The sequence below is a fragment of the Leptopilina heterotoma genome, unplaced genomic scaffold (assembly GCF_015476425.1).
Source record: "Leptopilina heterotoma isolate Lh14 unplaced genomic scaffold, ASM1547642v1 Lhet_101, whole genome shotgun sequence".
Classification (NCBI taxonomy): domain Eukaryota; kingdom Metazoa; phylum Arthropoda; class Insecta; order Hymenoptera; family Figitidae; genus Leptopilina; species Leptopilina heterotoma.
Window position 1 is genome coordinate 770,787 of NW_025110815.1, and position 23,169 is coordinate 793,955.

Genomic DNA, 23,169 nt, shown 5'->3' on the forward strand with positions numbered 1-23,169 from the left:
TAAAATTCTATCCAAACTTAAATTATTATTTCAGATTTAAAATTATAAAAATTATAACTTTTTCTTATCACAAGTTTTGTCTTTTAAAATAAAAAAAAATTCACTTATTTTCATAAGTGAAAATAATAAAATTCTTTTGGAAAAATTGTATTACAAAGCTTATTTTCTAAATCTGAATTGGCAAAAATTAATTAGGAAACAAAAGCAAATAATTTGAAACAGAATCATCTGAATAAAAAAAATCGAAATTCCTGGATTTTGCGAATATTTTTGTAGAAATTCCGAATTTATTTCAATTTATAGTTTAAAAATAATATTTTTTTTTATAAAGCCACCTGAATAGTTCGTAACTCCTGACGTGAACTGCTATCGGGAAGTCTTTTTCGTGCCTGTTCATCGTCCAAAAGTCCAATGATGTCCCATGATGTGGACCATTGAGCGAAATGAAGAAGAAATAACTGTGTCCAAGTTTTTTCCAACAGTAATCGTTGATCATATTCTGGAAGTGCTTGAAATGAAGCAAGACATTTAACCCACTGCACCACCATGAATAAAAGTCTCGCTGTCGTTTCCTGGAAAAAATAAAAATTCCACATGAAAAAGAGAATTAGAAAAAAATAAAAGCTAAAAAAATGTTTATTTAACAAAAAAATTAACGTATTTTTCGTAAATGTCCTAGTTTTCGAAATTTTAATTCCTCCTGGACAAATAAATAACAAGTATTCAAATATTTATTAAACAAAAGGTTTAAAAATTAATCAAATTTAAAAAAATTTATTTAGTAATTCTGAAAAAATGATTTTTTTTTAAATCGTAATAAAAAAGTTTTTGAAAATATAGTTGAATTCCTAAAAATAATTTTAAAAGATTGAAAAAATAGTAAATTTTCTCACATTTCATTAAATTAAATTTTATGCTTCAAAGAATTTTATTTTATCACTTTTAAAAATTATTTTTCAATATTATTGTATTTTTTGAAGAATTGTAACTAAAAAATTGGAGAATAATTAAATTTTTTTCAAAAATTCTTGTACTAAAATATATTTCAAATAAGAACTGATTCAAAAAGAATTCCAGTTAAAATTTTGAAAATTACTGAATATTGGAAGCTTTATAACAGGAATTTTAAATAAATAAATAAATAAATAAATTTTAGGAAATAATTTTGTTTTAAAAATATTTGTTTAACAATAAAGTATTAAAGTTTTGAATAATTTAATGTAGAGATTTTTAAAAAATTTAATTAGTTATATAAAAAATAGTAAAATTCTTTGCAGGAATTCAATTATTTTAAAAACAATTTCAATTGAATTCCTCAGAAGAATTCAATTTTTATAAAATTTTTAGAACATTTCGAATAAATACAATTATTTTCTAAAATTTTAATAAATCCTTCGAAACAATTCAATTATTTTTATCAATATAGTAAAATTCTTCGCAATAATTCAATTATTTTTATAGATAGTAAAATTCTTTGTAGGAATTCAATTATTTTAAAAACAATTTTAACTGAATTCCTCGGAAGAATTCAATTTTTATAAAATTTTTAAAAGATATCGAATAAATTCAATTATTTTCTAAAATCTTAATAAATCCTTCGAAATAATACAATTATTTTTATAAATAGTAAATATTTTTAAATATATTTGTCAAAAAAAATTGAGAGTTCAATTATTTTCAAAAAATAATAAAATTCTTTACAGAAATTCAATTTTTCTCGAAAGAATTTAATTATGTATTTTCAAATATATTTCTATAAAATTCTTCAAAACAATTCAATTATTTCCTAACATTTTATTAAATACTTTGCAATAATTCAATTATTTTTTAAATTAATAGTAAAATTCTTCACAATAATTTAATTATTTTTATAAATAGTAAAATCCTTTTGCAAAAATTCAATTCTTTTCAACAACAATAAAATATTTATCTCTCACTTGTAAAACTTCCCAAGTTGGACTAAAAATAGTCGCAACTGCCGATGGACTACGACTTGTTTCTGTTTCAGTTTGTTCTATTTCTTCCAAGTCTGACTGCAAACGTGTATTCCATCCTACTTCCTATTTGACACACAAACAAAAAAGAGAAGACAGTTAATAAAATTAAAATTTTCCTGACAATATTCTAGTTTTTACAAGGTTGACAAAAAAGGTAGGACAATTAATAAAATTAAATAATTTTCTGCTTTTTGCAGGAAACAAAAAAAGAGAGGACAATTAATATCTATTTTTTGTGCAGGAACCAAAAGAAAAGGGAGGGCAATTAATTAAAATTTGATTTAAACGAATTACAATAGCGACCGCGTATAATTTACAAATGAGGGAAAATCAGTAGAAAATGGAATTAGTGAGGCGGATGAAGAGAGAAAGAGAAAGAGAATGAGGAGAAGAAGAAGAGAAAAGCGCAACTTGTTGGCACTTTGTTTTGAAAGTGAAAATTATTCAGGGATTATTAGCATGAAAAGTGGAAAGGAATGAGGGGAAACAATTTGGGGTGAATTACTTACCTGGCATTTCTCTGCGGCTAAAATTAGTTGTAGAAGGGGCGGTTGCGGTGGTTGTGCGACGGTAACTGTCGTCGTATGATAGAGGGTCGTCGTCGATGGAGAATGAGTAAGTGCCAATGGTGCAGGCGGTGGGGAATCCTCCGATGACTTATGAATACGAAGAGGCGTTGGATAAGGCGCAAATCGTTGATCCATTCGAAATCTTCTGCAAAATTATTCAATTTTCATATATAAAATACACACGACAACAAAAATTAATAGAGTAAAGTAATATTTAAATTTTTTAATTCCGTTAAATAGAATTTCTATAATCTTAATTATAAAATATCTTAATAATATTAATTAAATTAATTAAATTCATGATATGAATTTAATTATTACTATTACTCGGTTTAATAGAAATTTAATCTAATAAATTTAGAATGATTTTTTATTAGAATTTTCATTTTATTTTTCTGTATAGAAATTCAATTCCATAATTTAGAAAAACAATTCCATAATTGCAAAGGAAAACAAAAATTAATTAAGTGTTGAAAACCGAGTGATAGAATCATTATTATTATTAAAAGAAAAAAATATTCTCAAGTTAAAAATGTGACAAATTAAACAAATACAGACTTTGCACTCGATAACAAATGTTAAAAAAGTAGCAAAAAGTAACTTTCAAACTAAAAAAAAGTAGTAAAAAAGTAGCTATCAAAAAATTAAACTTGATTAAAAAAACTCGTTTTAGAAACTTCACAAAACTGACAAAAATTCCATTCTATATTTTATTTTCCTGACTTTTTCCTAATTTTCATCAAAAAATTAAACTTCCTTCTTATCCTGCTAATAAATTGAATTCCTGCAACGAATTTTATTATTCATGAAAGAATTTAAATATTTATAATAATAATTTAATTCTTGCGAAGAATTTTATTAAAAATTTTAAATAATTCATTTCTTTCGATTAATTTTATGCAAATTCTAATTTAAAAAATTGAATTCTGTTATGAAAAATAATTAAATTTGACAAAGAATTCTATTTAAATTTTTGAGAATACAAATTGAATGTCAGTGTCGTATTTTATTAATTTTTTTTTGAAAATAATTGAATTCCTAAAAAGCATTTTATTATTTATAAAAATAATTGAATTCTTGCGAACGATTTTATTAGAATTTTTTAAAATAATTGAATTTCCAAGAAGATATTTATTAATTTTATAAATAATTTAATTCTTCGATAAGAATTTTATAAAAAATGTTTTAAATAATTAATTTTTTCAATATAATAATAAATATTATGAAAATCCTGCGATAAATTGTATTATTTATGAAAATAATTGAATAATTGCAAAGAATTTTATTAAAATTTTCAAAAATAATTGAATTCCTGAGAAGAATTTTATTATTCATGAAAATAATTGAATTATTGCGAAAAATGTTATTAAAAATAATTGAATTTCTTTGAAAAATTTTGATATTTTTAAAAATAATTTAATTCTTCGATAAGAATTTTATAAAAAAATGTTTTAAATGATTAATTTTTTCAATATAATAATAAATATTATGAAAATTTTATTTTAAATAATGTGAATTCTTGTGGAAAATTTTATTTGTGAATATAATTGAATATTTCGATTAATTAATTAAAAATAATATTAAAAGGTAATTGAAATTCTTCGATGAGTTTTATTACTTACGAAAATAATTGAATTTTTGCTTAGAATTTTAACAACAATTTTTTGAAACAATTGTGTTTTCATGAAAAATATTATTAGTAAAAGTAATTTAATTATTGTGAAGAATTATATAAAAAGTTTGTGAAAAATTGATTTTTTCGAAAATTTTATTGAAAATCCTATTCTAAGTTAATTGAATTCTTGTGAAAATTTTATTATTTATATAAAAATATTTGAATTTCGAATAAATTTTACAATTTTTCTTTTAAATAATTGAATTCTTTTGCGCAATTTTATGAAAATACTGGATATTGAAAATAATTGAGTTTCGAATATTTTTTGAAAATAATTGAATCGTTTTAAAGAATTTGATTATAATTTTTGAGAATAGTTTTTTGATTTTTAGTATTAGCGAATTTAAAGTAGTGAAAATTCTTTTTCTCTCTAATAAAAAAAAAACATAAATAGTTAGCTTTTTAGCAAATATTTAGAATAAATTTGAGAATATTCTAAAAACAAATTAACGGTGGAGAAAAAATGGTTAACAAGAGAACATAACAAATAACCTTTGTGGAACGAAGGGATGTGTTGAATTAATGTCCATTCGTGATCCGTTGTGATGAGGCGAAAGCTGCGTTAAAATTGAAGGCGGTTGTTGATGTTTATCCGACAATACTGAATGTTGTTTTGCTTTCCGCGGTCCTCGTTCATGTTGTACGGCTGAAAATAAAGAGATAATTTATTATTTATTTTTACTTTAATTTTTTTTTTAGTTTAATAAATTACTATTCGGTTCATTCTTGTTTTTTTTAGCACAAAAAATATCTTTTACGAATCATCATCATCATCATCATTTTTGTTTAAAATTTGACACATAAATGAGATGCAAATGTAAAGCAAATATAATCCTTTAAACTTTATATATAGCTTAGTGTATAGAAACTAAGCCGACAATTATTTATTCGCAATCAAATTATTTGCAGACGTAATGAAATTAACTAATGATGTTTATCAGAGGTGAAAATAATACATCGATCATTTAGAATTTAATTACACAATTCGTCACTTCTGTTTTTATTTATTTTCTTTTTGGGGAAAAAAATCAAACCGTTTAGAATTTCTGTACATTTCTAAAATACCCTTATTCGCGTCCATTTCTTTTTCATTGTTTTCGAAAAAGAAACAAAAATGAAACATATATTCGAACAACGTGAAATAAAAATAGTTATAAAATAGATCGTAAATTTTTGTCATCAATATAGAGAGACGTGGAGGAAACATAAATATAATACCCACAGGGATCACAATACTTTTATTCTTTAAAATAAAAGAAAAAGTGAATTATTTTCCGAAAATATAGTTGACAAAAAAATATTTACAAAAAATTGACGTGCAATACATTAATTTGTATAGCAATTGTTATTTTTTAAAATTGAAAAACTAACAAATTGAATTCAGAAATATAAATATTTGAAATTTGAATAAATTGAATTTGAGACGAATTTCAATAACATTTTTAACAATAAAATTGTATTTTTCGAGGAATTTATTTAAAATTATATTAAAAATAATTGAAATTCTATGACGAATTTGATTTCAATAACATTTTTAAGAATAAAATTTTATTTTTCGAGGAATTTCTTCAAAATTATATTAAAAATAATTGAAATTCTATGACGGATTTTATTTTTTATGAAAATTATTGCATCCCTGAGAAGAATTTTAAAACTTTATGAAAATAATTGAATTTTTAGCGAAGGATTTTTATTAAAATTAAAAAAAAATTTAAATAATTGAATTCTAATTAACAATTTTATTATTTGTTAAAATAATTGAATTCTTGTGAAGAATTTAATTAAAATTTTTAAGAATAATTATATTTCTCGAGGAATTTGATTAAAATTTTATTAAAAATAATTTAAATTCAGCTACGAGTTTAATTATTTAAAATAATAATTGAAAATAATTGAATTCCAAAAAAGATTTTTCTTATTTATATGAAAATAATTTTATTATTGCAAAGAAACTTACAAAAGATTTGTAAATAATTGAATTTCTGTAAAATTTTTATTATTTATGAAAATAATTGAATGTTTGGGTAGAATTTTATTAAAATTTATTTTTTAATAATTGAATTCTTTTGGATAATTTTATTAAAATCGTAAATATTGAAGATCATTGAATTGCGGAAATTCTTTGAAAATAATTGGATTTCAGAAAAGAATTTTATTATTTATAAAGATAATTTTGATTTTAATTTGAAACCTCTTTTCAAAATTGAATTATTTTTCAAAATTCATGCTATATAATACTTTGAATATTCAATTATTATCTAAAATTGTAACGGAAAAATTCATTATTAAATCAATTTTTATTAGAAAATTCTACGAGAACTAAATTTTTTAAATACAAAAATGAATAATTTTTTGAATAATTAAAATGTTTCTAAAAATATTGAATTCGCGCGAAGAATATTATCAAAAAATTGGTAAATAAGTAAATATTCTTTTGACGAATTTTAATAAAAAATTGCTCCTTTTTTCGAAAAATTCGATTAAAATTGTATTAAAAATAATTGAAAATTCTGTGATGAGTTTTATTATTTTTGAATATAATAGAATTCCTAAAAAGAAATTTAATATTTGAAAAAAATTGAATCTCTGTAAATTCGATTGTTTATGAAAATAATTGAATTATTGTGAAGAAATTTATAAAAAAAAATTTGTAAATAATTGAATTCCTGTGAAACTTAATTGTTGGGGTAGACTTTTATTAAAAATTTAAATAATTCGAATTCTTATGGATAATTTTATTAAAACAGTATAGGTAGATATTCAAAATCATTAAATTGAGGAATATTTTTGAAAGTAATTGAAATTTTGCCAAGAATTTTTGAAAATAATTGAATTTCGGTTTGAATTGAATTTTGTTTGCTTCTCAACTTTTTTAATTTTGTTTTTCAATGTTTAGAATTTTAAAATTAATGCACTGAAAATTAGTAAATTCTTCACAAGTTTTTCTACAAAAATTTGAAAATAATTAACGTGATTTGAAGAATTTTATCAAAAAAATTTTTTAAATAATTGAATTTTTTCGAGAAAATTTAATTAAAATTTGTATTAAAAATAATTGAATTCTCGCAAAAAATATTATTATTTATGAAAAGAATCAAATTCTTCCAAAGAATGTTATTAAAATTATTGAAAATAACTTAATTCTTAATAAGAATTTTATTAAAAAATTGTTTTAAATAATTTTATTCTTGCGAAAAAGATTTTATGTTTACTGTAGTAATTAATAATTATTACGTACCTATTTATTATTATAATCATAAGAATGTAAAGAAAAAAAATAATTTATTTTTGAAAAATGGTTTGTTTTATCTAGAATTTTCTCATAAATTTTAAAAATTTAATTTTTTCCTGTACTTTTAATAAAAATTCCTGATTTTTCCCTGATTTTCTTGGTGAATTCTATTTTCCCCGATTTCCTTGAAAATTTTTATTTTTCTCGATTTTCCTGACCTATGGCAACTGTTTTCTTCTTTTTTGAGAAAAAGTCGCCTATCATAGGCCTGATTGATAAATAATTGTATAGAAATATATACAATAGAAAAAAAATAGAAAATAGAAAAACGGTTTGCCAAAGAAATTGAAAAGTTGCCAAATTGTGATCCCTGCTGTAATATAAATTGCAGAGAATTTTTTTTCGAAAAGTGTATAACAAAACTGATGGTGAGACGACGATGTCGAAGGTGAATGTGAATGTGTGTGTGGGCGAAAAAGGGAGGAAAGCGCTTTCCGTCGAAGTACAAGAGAGAGGTATAGTAAATGTGGTGCGGCCTGGGTTTTCAGCTTGCAGGCAGGGTTTTGAGCTTGGTTCTCGAAGAGAGCTGGGTTTTGGAGGCATGAGAGCTCTATATACCGACATCATCATTAATGAGGCTGAGCGGATACCAGCCGCGAATTCCCACGTTCCCAGTGGCGCAGCAATATCCGTTTTATCCCTTAACGCGTATATGACCGTGTCAACGACGGAGCAAATCACTTTTTAATTCCACTCTCTGTAATCTCTTTTACTTTTTGAGAGCAACGCCATTCACTCCCATTGTACACACACGTCTATATTTTATCAGCCTTTTTTTTTTTTTTTTGTTCATAAATTTTCAACTTTCAGCTCAAAAATATTCTCCTCTTCCTTATTTCCTTAATTTCTTTATTCAAATCAACGCAGTTCGATCAAAGTTGACACAAAAATTTAATTTTCTTTTTTCCTGATTTCCAGAGAGAATTTTGCCATTTTTCCTGATCCTAAAGAATATTCTGATTATTATTTTTCCTTGGAAACTAAGATTTTCAAAAATATCAAATTTAAACCTTTTTGAAATTTAATAACTTATAAGAATTCTTTTATTATTATAAAAACATGAAGAAGTCAATCACTCCGAGTCTTCGACTCGAAGTGATTGACTTCTTCATGTTTTTATAATTTAATTAAATATTAAATATTACCCAGTGATAAAATTATTATTTTACATAAAAATATTTTTACTCTAACTTCTTCGAAATTATTTTCATCATTTAAATTTAATTAATATTTTCTAGAATTTTTAACTACAATTGTTTCTTTAAATTAATTATTAGTTAAAAGTATACGAACAATTTATAATTCCAAAGATTTGAATTTGAAACGTTTTCAAAAAACCATTATTTCTAAAAATTAATGCTTTAATGCTTTTAATATTAAAATTATTATCCAAAATTTTAACCGAAATTCATTTTGAAATAAATTTTTATTAAAAAATTCTTCGAGAATTCAATAATTATTTAAATACAAAACTAAATAATTTATTAAATTATTAATTAAATTTAAAAAAATTAAAAAATTGAATTGAATGTTTCTTAAAATTGAATTTTGATGAAGAATTTTATTAAAAACTTTTCAAAATTTCAAAAAAAATTCCTTCTTTTAAGGAATTTAATTAAAATTTTACAGAAACTTATTGAATTAAAGAATTTTATCACAATTTTTGAAAATAGTTGAAAACTTTTGAAAAATTTTATTAAAATTTTAAAAAATAATTGTATTTATGAGAAGAATTTAATTAATAAGTTATAAAAATAATAATTGAATTCATGCGAAGAATTTATAAAATAATTGAAATTTTGACAAGAATTATATTAAAATTTTTTAAAATAATTGACTTCTTGAGAAGAATTTCAAAACTTATTTATAAAAATAACTTAATTCTTGACAAGAATTTTTTAAAAATTTTGCAAATAATTTATTTTGGGCAAAGTATTTTATTGCTTTTCAAAAAAATTGAATTCTCGTTATGAAATTTTCTATTTATCAAAGTAACTGAATTTTGGAAAATAATTTTATTAAAATTCCTTAAAATAATTTTTTGGAACGAATTTTGTTTTTTATCAAAATAATTGAATTCTTTTGCAGAATTTTATTATTTATGAAAATAATTGAATTCTTTCGAAAAATTTGGTTATTTATGAAAATAATTGAATTCTTGTCAAGAAATTTATATTAATTTATGAAAATAATTGAATTCATACAAAGAATTTTATAAAATAATTGAAATTTTAAATAGAATTATATTAAAACTTTTAAAAATAATTTACTTCTTGAGAAGAATTTCGAAACCTATTTTTATAAAAGTAACTTAATTCTTGACGAAAATTTTTCAAAAATTTTGAATATAATTTAATTCCTGCAAAGTATTTTATTTTTTTTTCAAAAGAATTAAATTCTCGTTATGAATTTTGTTATTTATCAAAATAATTGAATTTTTTGATAGTTAATTTTATTAAAATTCCTTAAAATAATTGATTTTTTGGAAAGAATTTTGTTTTTCATCAAGATAATTAAATTCTTTTGCAGAATTTTATTATTTATGAAAATAATTGAATTCCTTCGAAAAATTTGATTATTTATGAAAATAATTGAATTCTTGCCAAGAATTTTATATTAATTTATGAAAATAATTGAATTCTTTTGCAGAATTACTTAAAAATTTTTTTAAAATATTTGATTTTCTGCGACGAATTAAAAGTTTTTTATGAAAATATTTGAATTTTTCCAACGAATTTTATTATTTTTTTTCGAGTAATTGAATGTTTCTTAAAATTAAATTCTTTTGTCAAGTTTGAATAAAATTTTTAAGAATAATTGCATTTTTTGAGGAATTTCTTTAAAATTGTATTAAAAATATTTATAAGTCTGCGATGAAATTAATTGAATTCCTAAATGAAATTTTATTATTTATGAAAATAATTGAATGTTTCCGTAGAATTGTATCAATAATTATTGAATTGCGAAAAACTATTGAAACTAATTGAAATTTTGCAAAGAATTTTATTTAAATTTTTGAAAATAATTGAATTTCTGCAAAGAATTTTATTATTTACAAAAATAGTAATTGAATTCTTGACGAGATATTCGTTAAAATTTTTTAAAATAATTGAATTTCTTCGAAGAATTTTATTACTTTTGCAAATAATTGAATTCATGAGATGAATATTGTTATTCATGAAAATAATTGAATTTTGCAAAAAATCCATTGTGGTCAGAAATAGAAAAAAAAAAATTTCCAGTACTTTTAATAAAAATTCCTGAGTTTTCCCTGATTTTCTTGGCCAATTCTACTTTCCTTGAATTAACCCAGAATTCCCTGGTTTTCCTGATCTGTGGCAATAACCCTGTGAATGTACTTTAAATTTTTCCGATTCACAATATTGAATATTCACCTGAAATAAAACGAAAAGAAAATTAATAAACAAATAAACCAAATTTTGCCCCTAAAATAATTACCAAATAGGCAATAAAATAATAATAAAATAAACCCCGTTTTTCCAGTTTTAAAATAAAAAATTCAATTTTTCTCTTTTAGAAATCGAAACCCCGTCGGATTACAGATACAATATTGTTGCGATTAGACCGTAAAATAAACGATATTCAAAAACAAATTTTTGGTTCATTGAGCGAACATAAAATAATTTTACTGAATATTGTGAAAAGTAACAATAACTAATCGCGTAGATTACTCGCAATGAATTAATTTCATCTTTCTATTGTATACATTCTACCTTTGTAGCTCCACATAACATATTGAGGCGATCTATAAAATTGTATAACAAAAGTTTTAATAATCCGTTAATATAGAAGCTGGTGAATAAATCGTTTCGAATATATATAGATAACAAAAAAAAAAAGAAAAAAGAAAAATACAGAACGAAATAGATGATGAGATCTGACCAGATGGTCGCGTGAAGTATAAACTTAGGGGATGATAGTGCGCTCAATATATTGTACAAAAACCTGCGCTATTTAAAAACTTTCGATGAAAAATAAGATCCATTAAGAAAACTTGCCTCGGGTCCAGATATTATCAGCCCCCCTTCAAATAAGTCTACATTTTGATTAAATTCGATGTGTATTGAGAAAATATTAATTTGGAGCACAATTCTAAAATTATGTTATCACAGAATTTTTGGCTTTGAAAACATATTTTCATAATTTTATACTAGCAAATGTTATGAAACACAATCTATTCTTTTTATTATTATTTAAGTCAATTAAAAAAAATTTTAATTTTCAAATTTCAATTTGGAAATCATTTCAGATTCAACAAAAATATATAGAAAAGTTCAATTATTAACTAATTTACTAATTAATTATAATTATTTATTGTTTTCGAAAATTTTAATAAAATTCAATTAAATTAAAAATTAAAAAAAAATTAAATTAAATTAAATTAAATTCCTGCAGGAATTTAATTATTTTCATAAAATGCCATTTCAATAAAATTTCTCAACACAATACAATTATTATTAACAAAATTTGATAAAATTATTCGCAAAAATATATAGTACTTTGAAAAATTTTTATTAAATTCTTTACGAGAATTGAAATATTTTCCATACACTTGAAAAAATTCAATTATTTTCGAAACTTTCAATTAAATTCTTCGCAAGATTTCAATTATTTTCATCATTTATAAAATTTTTTTCCGAAATTTAATTACTTTAAAGAATTTTAATAAAATTCTTCGTAGAAATTCAATTCTGATAAAATTATTTATGAGAATTGAATAGTTTTCATAATTAATAAAATTCTTCACATGAATTCAATTATTTTTATAGATAATAAAATATTATTTCCAAGAATTAAATTATTTTTCAATACAATTTGAATAAAATTCGTCGCAAGAATTAAATTATTTTTATAAAGAATAAAATTATTTCCAGGAATGTAATTATTTTTTATAGATAATAATAAAATTCTTCGCCGGAATATAATTCTTTTCAATCAATATAAATGAAAATCTCCAATAGTATTTATAATCATTTTAAAAAATTGAATTAAAATTTATTCGTCACAAGAATTCTATTATTTCCATGAACAATAAAATTCTTCGCAGAAATTCAATTCTATTTATATATAATAAAAAAATTCTTTGTCGGAATTCAATTATTTTCAAAAATTTAAATAAAATTTGTCACAAGAATTCTATTAGATTTTAATGATTTTAATAAATGATAATTTCGTCGCATGAATTCAATATATTTCATGAAAAATAAAATTCATCGCAAGAATTCAATTATTTGAATAAATCGGAAATAAGTTCTAAGAAAGTTCCGAGTACCTCTGTGTTTCGGTCTTTCGGAAAAAGCTCTTCTTTCAAAAAAGCTCAAATTTGATGAGTAAAAGTCCAAATTTAAAATTCGACTCCAAAAATTGTGAAAATAAATTTATAACACCAGCGTTGTTTTTCAAGACCCAATTTTTTTCTGAATCGTAAGAAAATTCTAAAAAAATTCCGAATATCTCCGTATTTCGGAAAAAGCTCTTCTTTAACAATAAAACTCAAATTTTATATTCGACTCCAAAAATTGTGAAAATAAATTTACAAGACCAGCGTTGTTTTTCAAGAGACAAAAAATTTTTCTGAATCAGAAATAAATATTAAAAAAGTTCTAAGTGTCTCCGTGTTTTGGAAAAAGTTCTTCTTTAACAAAAAAAGCTCCAATTTGATAAGAAAAAGGCAAAATTTGATATTCGACTCTAGAAATTGTAAAAAAAAAATTATCAAGACCAGCGTATTTTTTTTTCAAGACACAATTTTTTTCTGAATCGGAAATAAATTCTAAAAAACTTCTAAGTACCTCCGTGTTTCGAAAAAAGCTCTTTTTCAATAAAAAGAATTTCCAATATGATAAAGATTTGAAATTTAAATTAAATTTTTAAAAATAATTGATTTTCTGCGACGAATTAAAAGCCATGAATTTTAATATTAATTTATGAAAATAATTGAATTCTTTTGCAGAATTATTTAAAAATTTTTTGAAAATAATTGATTTTCTGCGACGAATTAAAAGTTTTTTATAAAAATATTTGAATATTACCAACGAATTTTATTATTTTATTGAATAATTGAATGTTTCTTAAAATTGAATTCTTTTGTCAATTTTTAATAAAATTTTTAAGAACAATTGCATTTTTCGAGGAATTTTTTTTAAATTTTATTAAAAATATTTAAAATTCTGCGATGAAATTAATTGAATTTCTAAATGAAATTTTATTATTTATGAAAATAATTGAATGTTTTCGTAGAATTGTATCAACAATTTTTTTCAATAATTAAATTTTTTAAAAAATTTTTTGAAAATAGAAAATATTGAAAATTATTGAATTGCGAAAAACTTTTGACAATAATTGAAATGTTGCCAAGAATTTAACTTCAATTTTTAAAAATAATTGAAATTTTTGGCGAAAGATTATGCTATTTTGTAAAGATAATTGAATTCTTGACGAGAAATTCGTTAAAATTTTTAAAAATAATTGAATTTCTTCGAAGAATTTTGTTACTTTTGTAAATAATTGAATTCTTGTGATGAATATTGTTATTTATGAAAATATATTGAATCTTGCAAAGATTTTTATTAAAACTCTTAAAAATAATTGAATTTCCGTGAAGAATTTTGTTATTTACGAAGATAATTGCGTTAAAATTTTTGAAATAAATTGAACAATATTGAAAAATCCATTGTGATCAGAAATAGAAAAAAAAAAATTTCTTCCAGTACTTTTAATAAAAATTCCTGACTTTTCCCTGATTTTCCTAACCAATTCTACTTTCCCTGACTTTTCACTGAATTCCCCAATTTCCCTGATCTGTGGGAGTACCTCCGTGTTTCGGAAAAAGCTCTTCTTCAATAAAAAGAGAAGAAAAAAATCTCCCTTATTTTGGAGTGAATTTCGAATTTCCTCCTCCTCCCCCACGGTTGGAATACCGCTGTAAGAAGCGCTTAAGAAGATTGAAGTGAAGCTTTCCTACTTATTTTACAATCTTCGTACAAATGTGACTTAACGCTGAAACGAATTTGTTGGTTGTGCGCATCACTTGGCACCGAGTGGCACGTAGAATTAGGATCAAAAGGGTGTCCGACCCGGAGAATATACAAACAAATTCAATGTGTTCGAGTGTGTGAGAGAGAGAGAGAGGAAAAGGATATAAACGTAATACATTGCGTAGCACGTGTGGGTCACAATGCGATTTCCCACACGTCGAGCTCCCTGCAGGCGACCCCTCTGGGTAAGCAAGGTGAAGGGTGCGTGGGTGGTGGTCCGTGGATGATAGGCTCACACTCTCTCTCTATCCTGCTAAACGGTAAACCGATCTGTGAACATTTCAACAGTCAGCGATCTCCGAGGCTAATCCTTCAAGAGAGAGAGAGAGAGAGAGAGCGGGGGTTTTGGATACATTGCTCTGGCTCTCACCCTTCCTTTTCGAAAACAACTCCCCCACACTCTGGCTGCCGAGCGCTACAACTTTGCCCCACATGTTCTCTGCCGCGACCCAAGTTCTACATGTGTACATCGGCCGGATAGACCAAATTCTATTCATATGGAATTTATCGCCATGTCGACTTGCAAAATCATTGGAGAAAATTATTCTCCTCTCGATTGAGCGTGCAAAGTGAGGGGGGTTATTGCTCCGTCCACACTTGATTGTTTTCTACTAATCGACCCCCACCTCATCCAATTTATCAAACTCTCCCTCAAATTATATTTTCATTTCTTCATTATCGATTTGCAATTTTGCGGAATAATATTTTCCAATTGGATTGATTCAACTCCGAGAATTTTTATTTTTCCATAATATGGGCACAAAAGTGCAAAATAATTTTGCGGAACTGGATTTGAACTCCGACAATTTTTATTTTTCCATAATGGGCACAAAAGTGCAAAATAATTTTGCGGAACTGGATTTGAACTCCGACAATTTTTATTTTTCCATAATGGGCACAAAAGTGCAAAATAATTTTGCGGAATTGGATTTGAACTCCGACAATTTTTATTTTTCCATAATGGGCACAAAAGTCCGTTGCAATATTGCAAATTAATTTTGGCGAATTGGATTTAAACTTCAAGAATCATTCACTCTGGAAATCCAAAATTATGGATCAATTTGCAAATGCGGAATTGGATTTAAGCTCTCCAAGAATAATTTGACTTCCAGTTATTGATAATTCCATTCTTCAATTATTCGTTTAAATCAATATTTGTATGCGAAAAAATCCGTAAACATAAAGGAGTATCTGAAAAGAAAACAAAAAGTCAGATTCAAAAAGAAAAGCGTTTGCTTTTCTTTTAATTATCATTAAATAGAATTAAATAGAATTAAATTTTATCATTATTATACCCTTAAAAAATGTTTTTTTAAGGGTATAATAATGATAATTCTATCACTCAGTCGTCAAAAACGTTTTTCAACGAAACTTATTCTCTTTGAATTTGGATAAATTGAATTTGAAGGTAAATTAGAATTAAAATAAATTAAAACTTAGATGATTTATAAAAAATAAAAAATTAATGAAAAAGATAACAAATTATCACGACTTTGATCGAATTTAAGGCAGAAAAATCACTTCCGTCGATTAAAGATTCAAAAACAAAGAAACAATAAAAAGTAATTTTATTGTATATTCACTGTTGTCATACAAAAATTTAATTTTGTATTTCTCTGATCTTTCGCGTACATTTCTAAAATCAATTATTCAAAACTTCAATAATTTTGTTATATGTATAAATAATTAAATAATTGCTATTCTTAATAATTTTCCGAAACTTCTAAAAGTCAATTATATAAATACCAAAATTCTATTTTTTATAATTGCATCTGTAACTCTTTATAGTTTTTTAAAAAAAAAAAAATTATTTAAGTTAATTGAGGCTCCGGATTAAAAATTTTTTTTTTTATTAAAAATAATTTAATTAAGACACAGAAATTTATTATTTATAAAAATAATTGAATTCTTGTAAAGAATTTTATTGAATGTCATTGAAATGAAAAAAAATTTTTCAATAATTTTTATTAAAATTGTATTGAAAATAATTAAATTCCTTTTAAGGAATTTCATAAATATTGACTAAAAATAATTGAATTCCGGCGAAGAATTTTAATATTATTTATTTAAATTTAAATAATTGAATTCTGTCGACGAATTTTATTAATATTTATTAAAATAATAGAATTCTTATAAAGAATTCTATTATTTTATTCTTCATGAAAATAATTGAATTCTAGCGACAAATTTTCTTAATATTTATTAAAATAATAGAATTCTTGTGAAGAATTTTTTAATTTATTTAAACAATTAAATTCTTGCGAAGGTTTTGTATTAAATTTTTAAAAATAATTGAATTCTTTTGAGGAATTTCATTTATAATGATTGAAAATAATTATATTCTGGCAAAGAATTTCATTAATATTTATAAAAATAATTGAAAACTTGCGAAGAATTTTATTAAAACTATTGAAAATAATTGAATTCCTGCGATGAATTTTACTAGAATTTATAAAAATAATTGAATTCTTTTAAGAAATTTCGATTAGATAGAGTTAAAGACAATTAAATTTCGGCGAAGAATTTTATTATTTTTGAAAATAATTGAATAGTTAGAAGAATTTTATTATAATTAATAAGAAGAATTTAATTCCTGCGAAAAATTGTATTATTTATTCAAATAATAGAATTTTTGTGAAGAATTTTATTATTTATTCAAACAATTGAATTCTTGCAACGATTTTCATTTAATTTCTAAAAATAATTGAATTCCGGCGAAGAATTCTATTATTTATGTAAATAATTGAATTGTTGTAAAGAAATTTATTATTTATTTAAAAAATTAAATTTTTGCGACGAATTTTATTAAAATTGTATTGAAAATATTTAAATTCTTTTGAAGAATTCCATTTATATTGATTAAAAGTAATTATATTCCAACAAAGAATGTTTGTTACTATCAGTTTAGAATAATTGAATTCTTGTGACGAATATTATTTAAATTTTTCATTTGGAAATAATTGAATTCCGGCAAAGAGTTTTATTATTATTTAGAAAACTATTTGGATTTATGAAAAGAATTATATTATTTATACCGAAATAATGGAATTGTTAGAAGAATTTTATTATTATTTATAAAAACAAATTGGATTTTTGCGAAGAATTGTATTATTTATTAAAATAATAGAATTCTGGTTAAAAATTTTATTATTTATTCAAACAATTGAATTCTTGCGACGATTTTCATTTAATTTCTAAAAAGAATTGAATACTTGCAAAGAATTTTATTAAAATTGTATTTAAAATAATTGAATTTCTGCGATGAATTTTACTATTTATAAAAATAATTAAATTTTATTTAGATGGAATTGAATAGAATTAAATTTCGTCGAAAAATTCTATTATTTTTGAAAATAATATTACATTCTTGATGAGAATTTTATTAAAATTTGTTGAAAATACTTTAATTCTTTTTGGGAATTTTATTTTGATTACATTGAATTTGAAAGTAATTGAATTCCGGAGAAAAATTTTTTATTATTTATAAAAATAATTGAATTTCTGGAAAATAATTTTATTATTTATAAAAATTATTAAATTCTTGCGAATTCATTATTCAAGGAAATAATTTTGAATCTTGCGTCGATTTTTATTTAAATTTTCGCAAATAATTGAATTTTGTCGACGAATTTTATTATTATTTTAGAAAATAGTAATAATTAAGTAATAAGTGGATTTCGTTAAATTTTGAATCTAATATTATTCAAAAATTAAAGTTAATATTTGAAAACAAAAAAAAAAAAATTCATATTCATAAAAAACGATAAAACTGTTTATTATTAAATAAAACAGTTATCGTTTTTTTTCACTTGTTAAAATGGAAATTTCATTGTTACACTTGTAATACAAGTAATAATGGTAAATTTTTAGTCAGACAAATGATATCCTAGGAGGGAAACTGTTTTATTCAGGTATTATTCGCTAAAGCGAATAAAATTGAGAGGATTCGGCCATATTTCCGCAGAAACGAAGAGAAAGGACCGAGAAAAGTGCATTGAGGAAAATTCTTTTTCTCCAGCAGATTTTTAAAACAGAAATTCCATCGTCCCTGGCTGGCTTTGTACACTTGCAGTTTTGTGCTGTCTTCACGGATAGCGTGACAGGTGACGATCAAAGCCCAGCTTAACTCAACGACCCGTTTTGTCCAGGCATTGCGTGTCAGCATCCGAGAGATACAACATTGAACACGCGTATGTGTGAGTGTGTGTGTGCATTTAAGTGTTGGATAGTATTTGAAGAGAAGGGAAGAAGAAAAAAAAGAGAGGAAAATTGTAGAGCTTGCACACAGACACACACACACACGAGAATTGCCTCATGATCTGATGCTGGCCCCGTTTGCAGTTTACGTGGATGGATTGATGCTGTCCGTTGTGCCGCGCGCGTGTTGGGCACGCCTTGCTTCACTGCGTTACCAGCCGTCAACTCTCACGCATTCCCTTTCCTCACAAAAACTCAAATTCTGTATACGAACTTTCAAGCTTATATATCAGTTTTGTATATTATGGAGAAAAGTCGACAACTCCTCTAATGCCCAGTTTTACTACCAACGTCTTTGTAATTTAGTTCTTTCGTTTTTTGTTATTCAATCCTGCTTCTATGGATAACGTCGAGAATATTGGAAAGACTCCAAATTTTGCCACAAAAACATCAGGAAAAATAAACGTGCTCCAATTCTCGACTATTGGAAAAAAATTCTACGCTCTGAAAAAGAGAAGAAAACCTTTTTTTAATTATGGACATTCAATTAGTTCAGATATTTAGAGAATTATCAGTAATTAGCAAATTTTAGACGAGCTTGTAATTGAAACAAAAATTAAACGGAAATTTGGAAAATTTTTCTGACTGTATCATTTTTTTTTTTTGGGTACTAACACCAAAGATGAAAGTTTTATCTGAATAAAACAGTTTCCCTGCTAGGATATCATTTGTCTGACTAAAAATTTACCATTACTACTTGTACAACAAGTGTAAGAATGAAATTTCGACTTTAAGAAGTGAAAAAAAAAACGATAACTGTTTATTATTAGGGAAATATGATTTTTTTTTAAAATATTAACTTTAATTGTTGAATAATATTTGATTCAAAATTTTAAAAAATCCACTTATTACTTAATTATTACTAGTTTCTAAAATAATAATAAAATTCGTCGAGAAAATTCAATTATTTGTAGAAATTTAAATAAAAATCGACGCAAGATTCAAATTATTTCCTTAAATATTGAATTCACAAGAAGAAATAATTTTTTATAATAAATAAAATTATTTTCCAGGAATACAATTATTTTTATAAAAAATAATAAAAAAATTTTCTCCGGAATTCAATTACTTTCAAATTCAATGTAATCAAAATAAAATTCCCAAAAAGAATTAAAGTATTTTCAAAAATCTTAATAAAATTCTCATCAAGAATGTAATATTATTTTCAAAAATAATAGAATTTTTCGACGAAATTTAATTCTATTCAATTCCATCAAAATAAAATTCAATTATTTTTATAAATAGTAAAATTCATCGCAGAACTTCAATTATTTTAAATACAATTTTGATAAAATTCTTTGCAAGTATTCAATTCTTTTGAGAAAAATAATAATAAAATACTTCGCGGGAATTCAATTATTTTTAGAAATTACATAAAAATCGTCGCGAGAATTTAATTGTTTGAATAAATAATAAAATTTTGAACAAGAATTCTATTATTTAAATAAATAATACAATTTTTCGCAAAAATCCAATTATTTTAATAAATAATAATAAAATTATTCTAACAATTCAATTATTTACGTATAAATAATACAATTCTTTTCAGAAATTCAAATAGTTTTCTAAATAATAATAAAACTCGCCGGAAACTTGCTGGAATTCAATTATTTTCAAATAAAAAATTTAAATAATATTCGTCACAAGAATTTAATTATTTTAAATTGATAGTAACAAAATTCCTCAAAAGAATTAAATTATTTTCAAAATTTCTAATAAAATTCTTCATGAGAGTTAAATTATTTTTATAAATAATAAAATTATTCACAAATATTCTATTATTTGAATAAATAATACAATTTTTCGCCGAAATTCAATTATTTTTAGAAATTAAATGAAAATCGTCGCAAAAATTCAATTATTTAAATAAATAATATAATTCTTCGCAAAAATCCAAATTGTTCTTATAAATAATAATAAAATTCTTTTAACAATTCAATTATTTACATAAATAAAATAATTCTTTTTAGAAATCCAAATAGTTTTCTAAATAATAAATAAAACTATTGCCGGAATTCAATTATTTCTAAATGAAAAATTTAAATAATATTCGTCACAAGAATTCAATTATTTTAAACTGATAGTAACAAAATTTTTTTGTTATAATATAATTACTTTTAATCAATCCTATAAATGGAATTCTTCAATAGAATTTAATTATTTTAAATACAATTTTAATAAAATTCGTCGCAAAAATTTAATTGTTTTAATAATTAAGAAAATTCTTTACAACAATTCAATGATTTACATAAATAATAGAATTTTTCGACGAAATTTAATTCTATTCAATTCCATCTAAATAAAATTCAATTATTTTTATAAATAGTAAAATTCATCGCAGAACTTCAATTATTTTAAATACAATTTTAATAAAATTCTTTGCAAGTATTCAATTCTTATTTTATAAATATAATAATAAAATTCTTCGCCGGAATTCAATTATTTTTAGAAATTAAATGAAAATCGTTGCAAGAATTTAATTGTTTAAATAAATAATAAATTTTTTAACAAGAATTCTATTATTTAAATAAATAATACAATATTTCGCAAAAATCCAATTGTTTTTATAAATAATAATAAAATTTCTCTAATAATTCAATTATTTACATAAATAATATAATTTTTTTCAAAAATCCAAATAGTTTTCTAAATAATAAATAAAACTCTTTGCCGGAATTCAATTATTTCCAAATAAAAAATTTAAATAATATTTGTCACAAGAATTCAATTATTTTAAACTGATAGTAACAAAAATTCTTTGTTGGAATATAATTACTTTTAATCAATATAAATGGAATTCTTCAAAAGAATTTAATTATTTTCAATACAATTTTAATAAAATTCGTCGCAAAAATTTAATTGTTTAAATAATTAAGAAAATTCTTTACAACAATTCAATTATTTACATAAATAATAGAATTCTTTGCATAAATTCAATTATTTGTCTAAATAATAATCTTCACAAGAATTTAATTATTTTTCAACTAATATAAATGAAATTCCTCAAAAGAATTCAATTTTTTTTAAAACTTCTAATACAATTCTTCATGAGAGTTCAATTGTTTGAATAAATAATAAAATTCTCCACAAAAATTCAATTATTTGAATAAATAATACAATTTTTCGCAGGAATTAAATTCTTCTTATTAATTATAATAAAATTCTTCTAACTATTTAATTATTTTCAAAAATAATACAATTTTTCGCTGAAATTCAATTATTTCTCTAAATAATAATAAAACTCTTTCCCGCAATTCAATTATTTTTAATTAATATTTATGGAATTTCTCAAAACGTTTGAAAATATTCTTTAGAAGAATTATTTATAGTAAAATAAAGCATAATTATGAGCCGAGAAAAATTCTTAATCTCCTAATTAATAGAGTAACTTACTTAGCTAAAAAATCTGTTTACCAATTTTTATTAAAAATTTAAAACTATAGAAATTTTGATTAATTTAGCTAATTACAATTTCTATAAAAAAAATTTGATTTTCTAACCCTGTGGAATTGTTAACGAATCGGAAACTCTCTCACTGCGTCCGTTTTTTCAATATTAACAGAATTTTTTTCCCCCCTTTATATCGATATTTTCGTTGAAAAAATTTGAGTATTTCCAAATTACAGGTGTACGTTATTTATTTATTTTTCTTTTAATTAATCGCCCCTGGCTTTATATTTCCAAAAAAAGAAATAAAAAAGCCACCACCATCACCCCAAGTACCGGGAAAATATATTCATTATGTGTTTTCTGTTATTTTATCGTGCATTCTTCGTCGGAGCATTTTTTTTCGCGTTCGAAAAAAATTACTCCGACACAAGGGACGGAGTACTGTATATGGGAATCCCTGCAGTATTATTTATTGATTCAGGACCTAACAGCAGAGCTGAATTTGTTTTCCGAAAAGCCATTTAGGACCAAAAGGGAAAATAAATAACTGCGTGAAAATTGGAATTATACTTGTATATAAATATAAAGAAAAAAAGGTTTTCTCTTGAATTAAAATCTTTGTTAAATGAGAAAATTGTGTAAAAGGAGTCAAATTATTACTATGGTAATATTTAAGAATCTGTTTTAGAATCTATTTCAAAATAGAAGTCTATTTAATAAATAATTTGGAAAAAAATTTATTATTTGGAAAAATTTTGGTAAAATTCTTTATAAGAATTCATTTATTTTTAACATTTAAATATTTTTCCGAAATACTTTTCATAAAATTCCCTGACACTTTTGATACTATTTTTTTTATTTCTAATTTCTTGATTTTCAATTGTCGTGGACTGATTTAATAAAGAATCTTGAAAAGAATGTTTGATTGAAC

At 22.8% G+C, this 23,169-nt stretch overlaps 1 protein-coding gene across 6 annotated transcripts in view; it reads right to left on the reverse strand.

Moving 5' to 3' along the window:
• Positions 1-23,169, reverse strand: part of LOC122500034 (protein dissatisfaction-like) — a 52,078-nt gene that overhangs the window by 1,104 nt on the left and 27,805 nt on the right. For 4 of the 6 annotated variants that reach the window (XM_043608742.1, XM_043608733.1, XM_043608765.1 and 1 more), the window contains 4 exons: positions 4,734-4,887; positions 2,507-2,711; positions 1,938-2,060; positions 336-572 (listed from right to left, as the gene is read on the reverse strand). In XM_043608742.1, coding sequence (XP_043464677.1) covers positions 336-572; positions 1,938-2,060; positions 2,507-2,711; positions 4,734-4,887 — 719 coding nt within the window. Of the gene's footprint in view, positions 1-335; positions 573-1,937; positions 2,061-2,506; positions 2,712-4,733; positions 4,888-14,961; positions 15,783-23,169 lie in introns of all 6 variants that reach the window. The other 2 variants (XM_043608773.1, XM_043608747.1) reach the window with 2 other exon arrangements.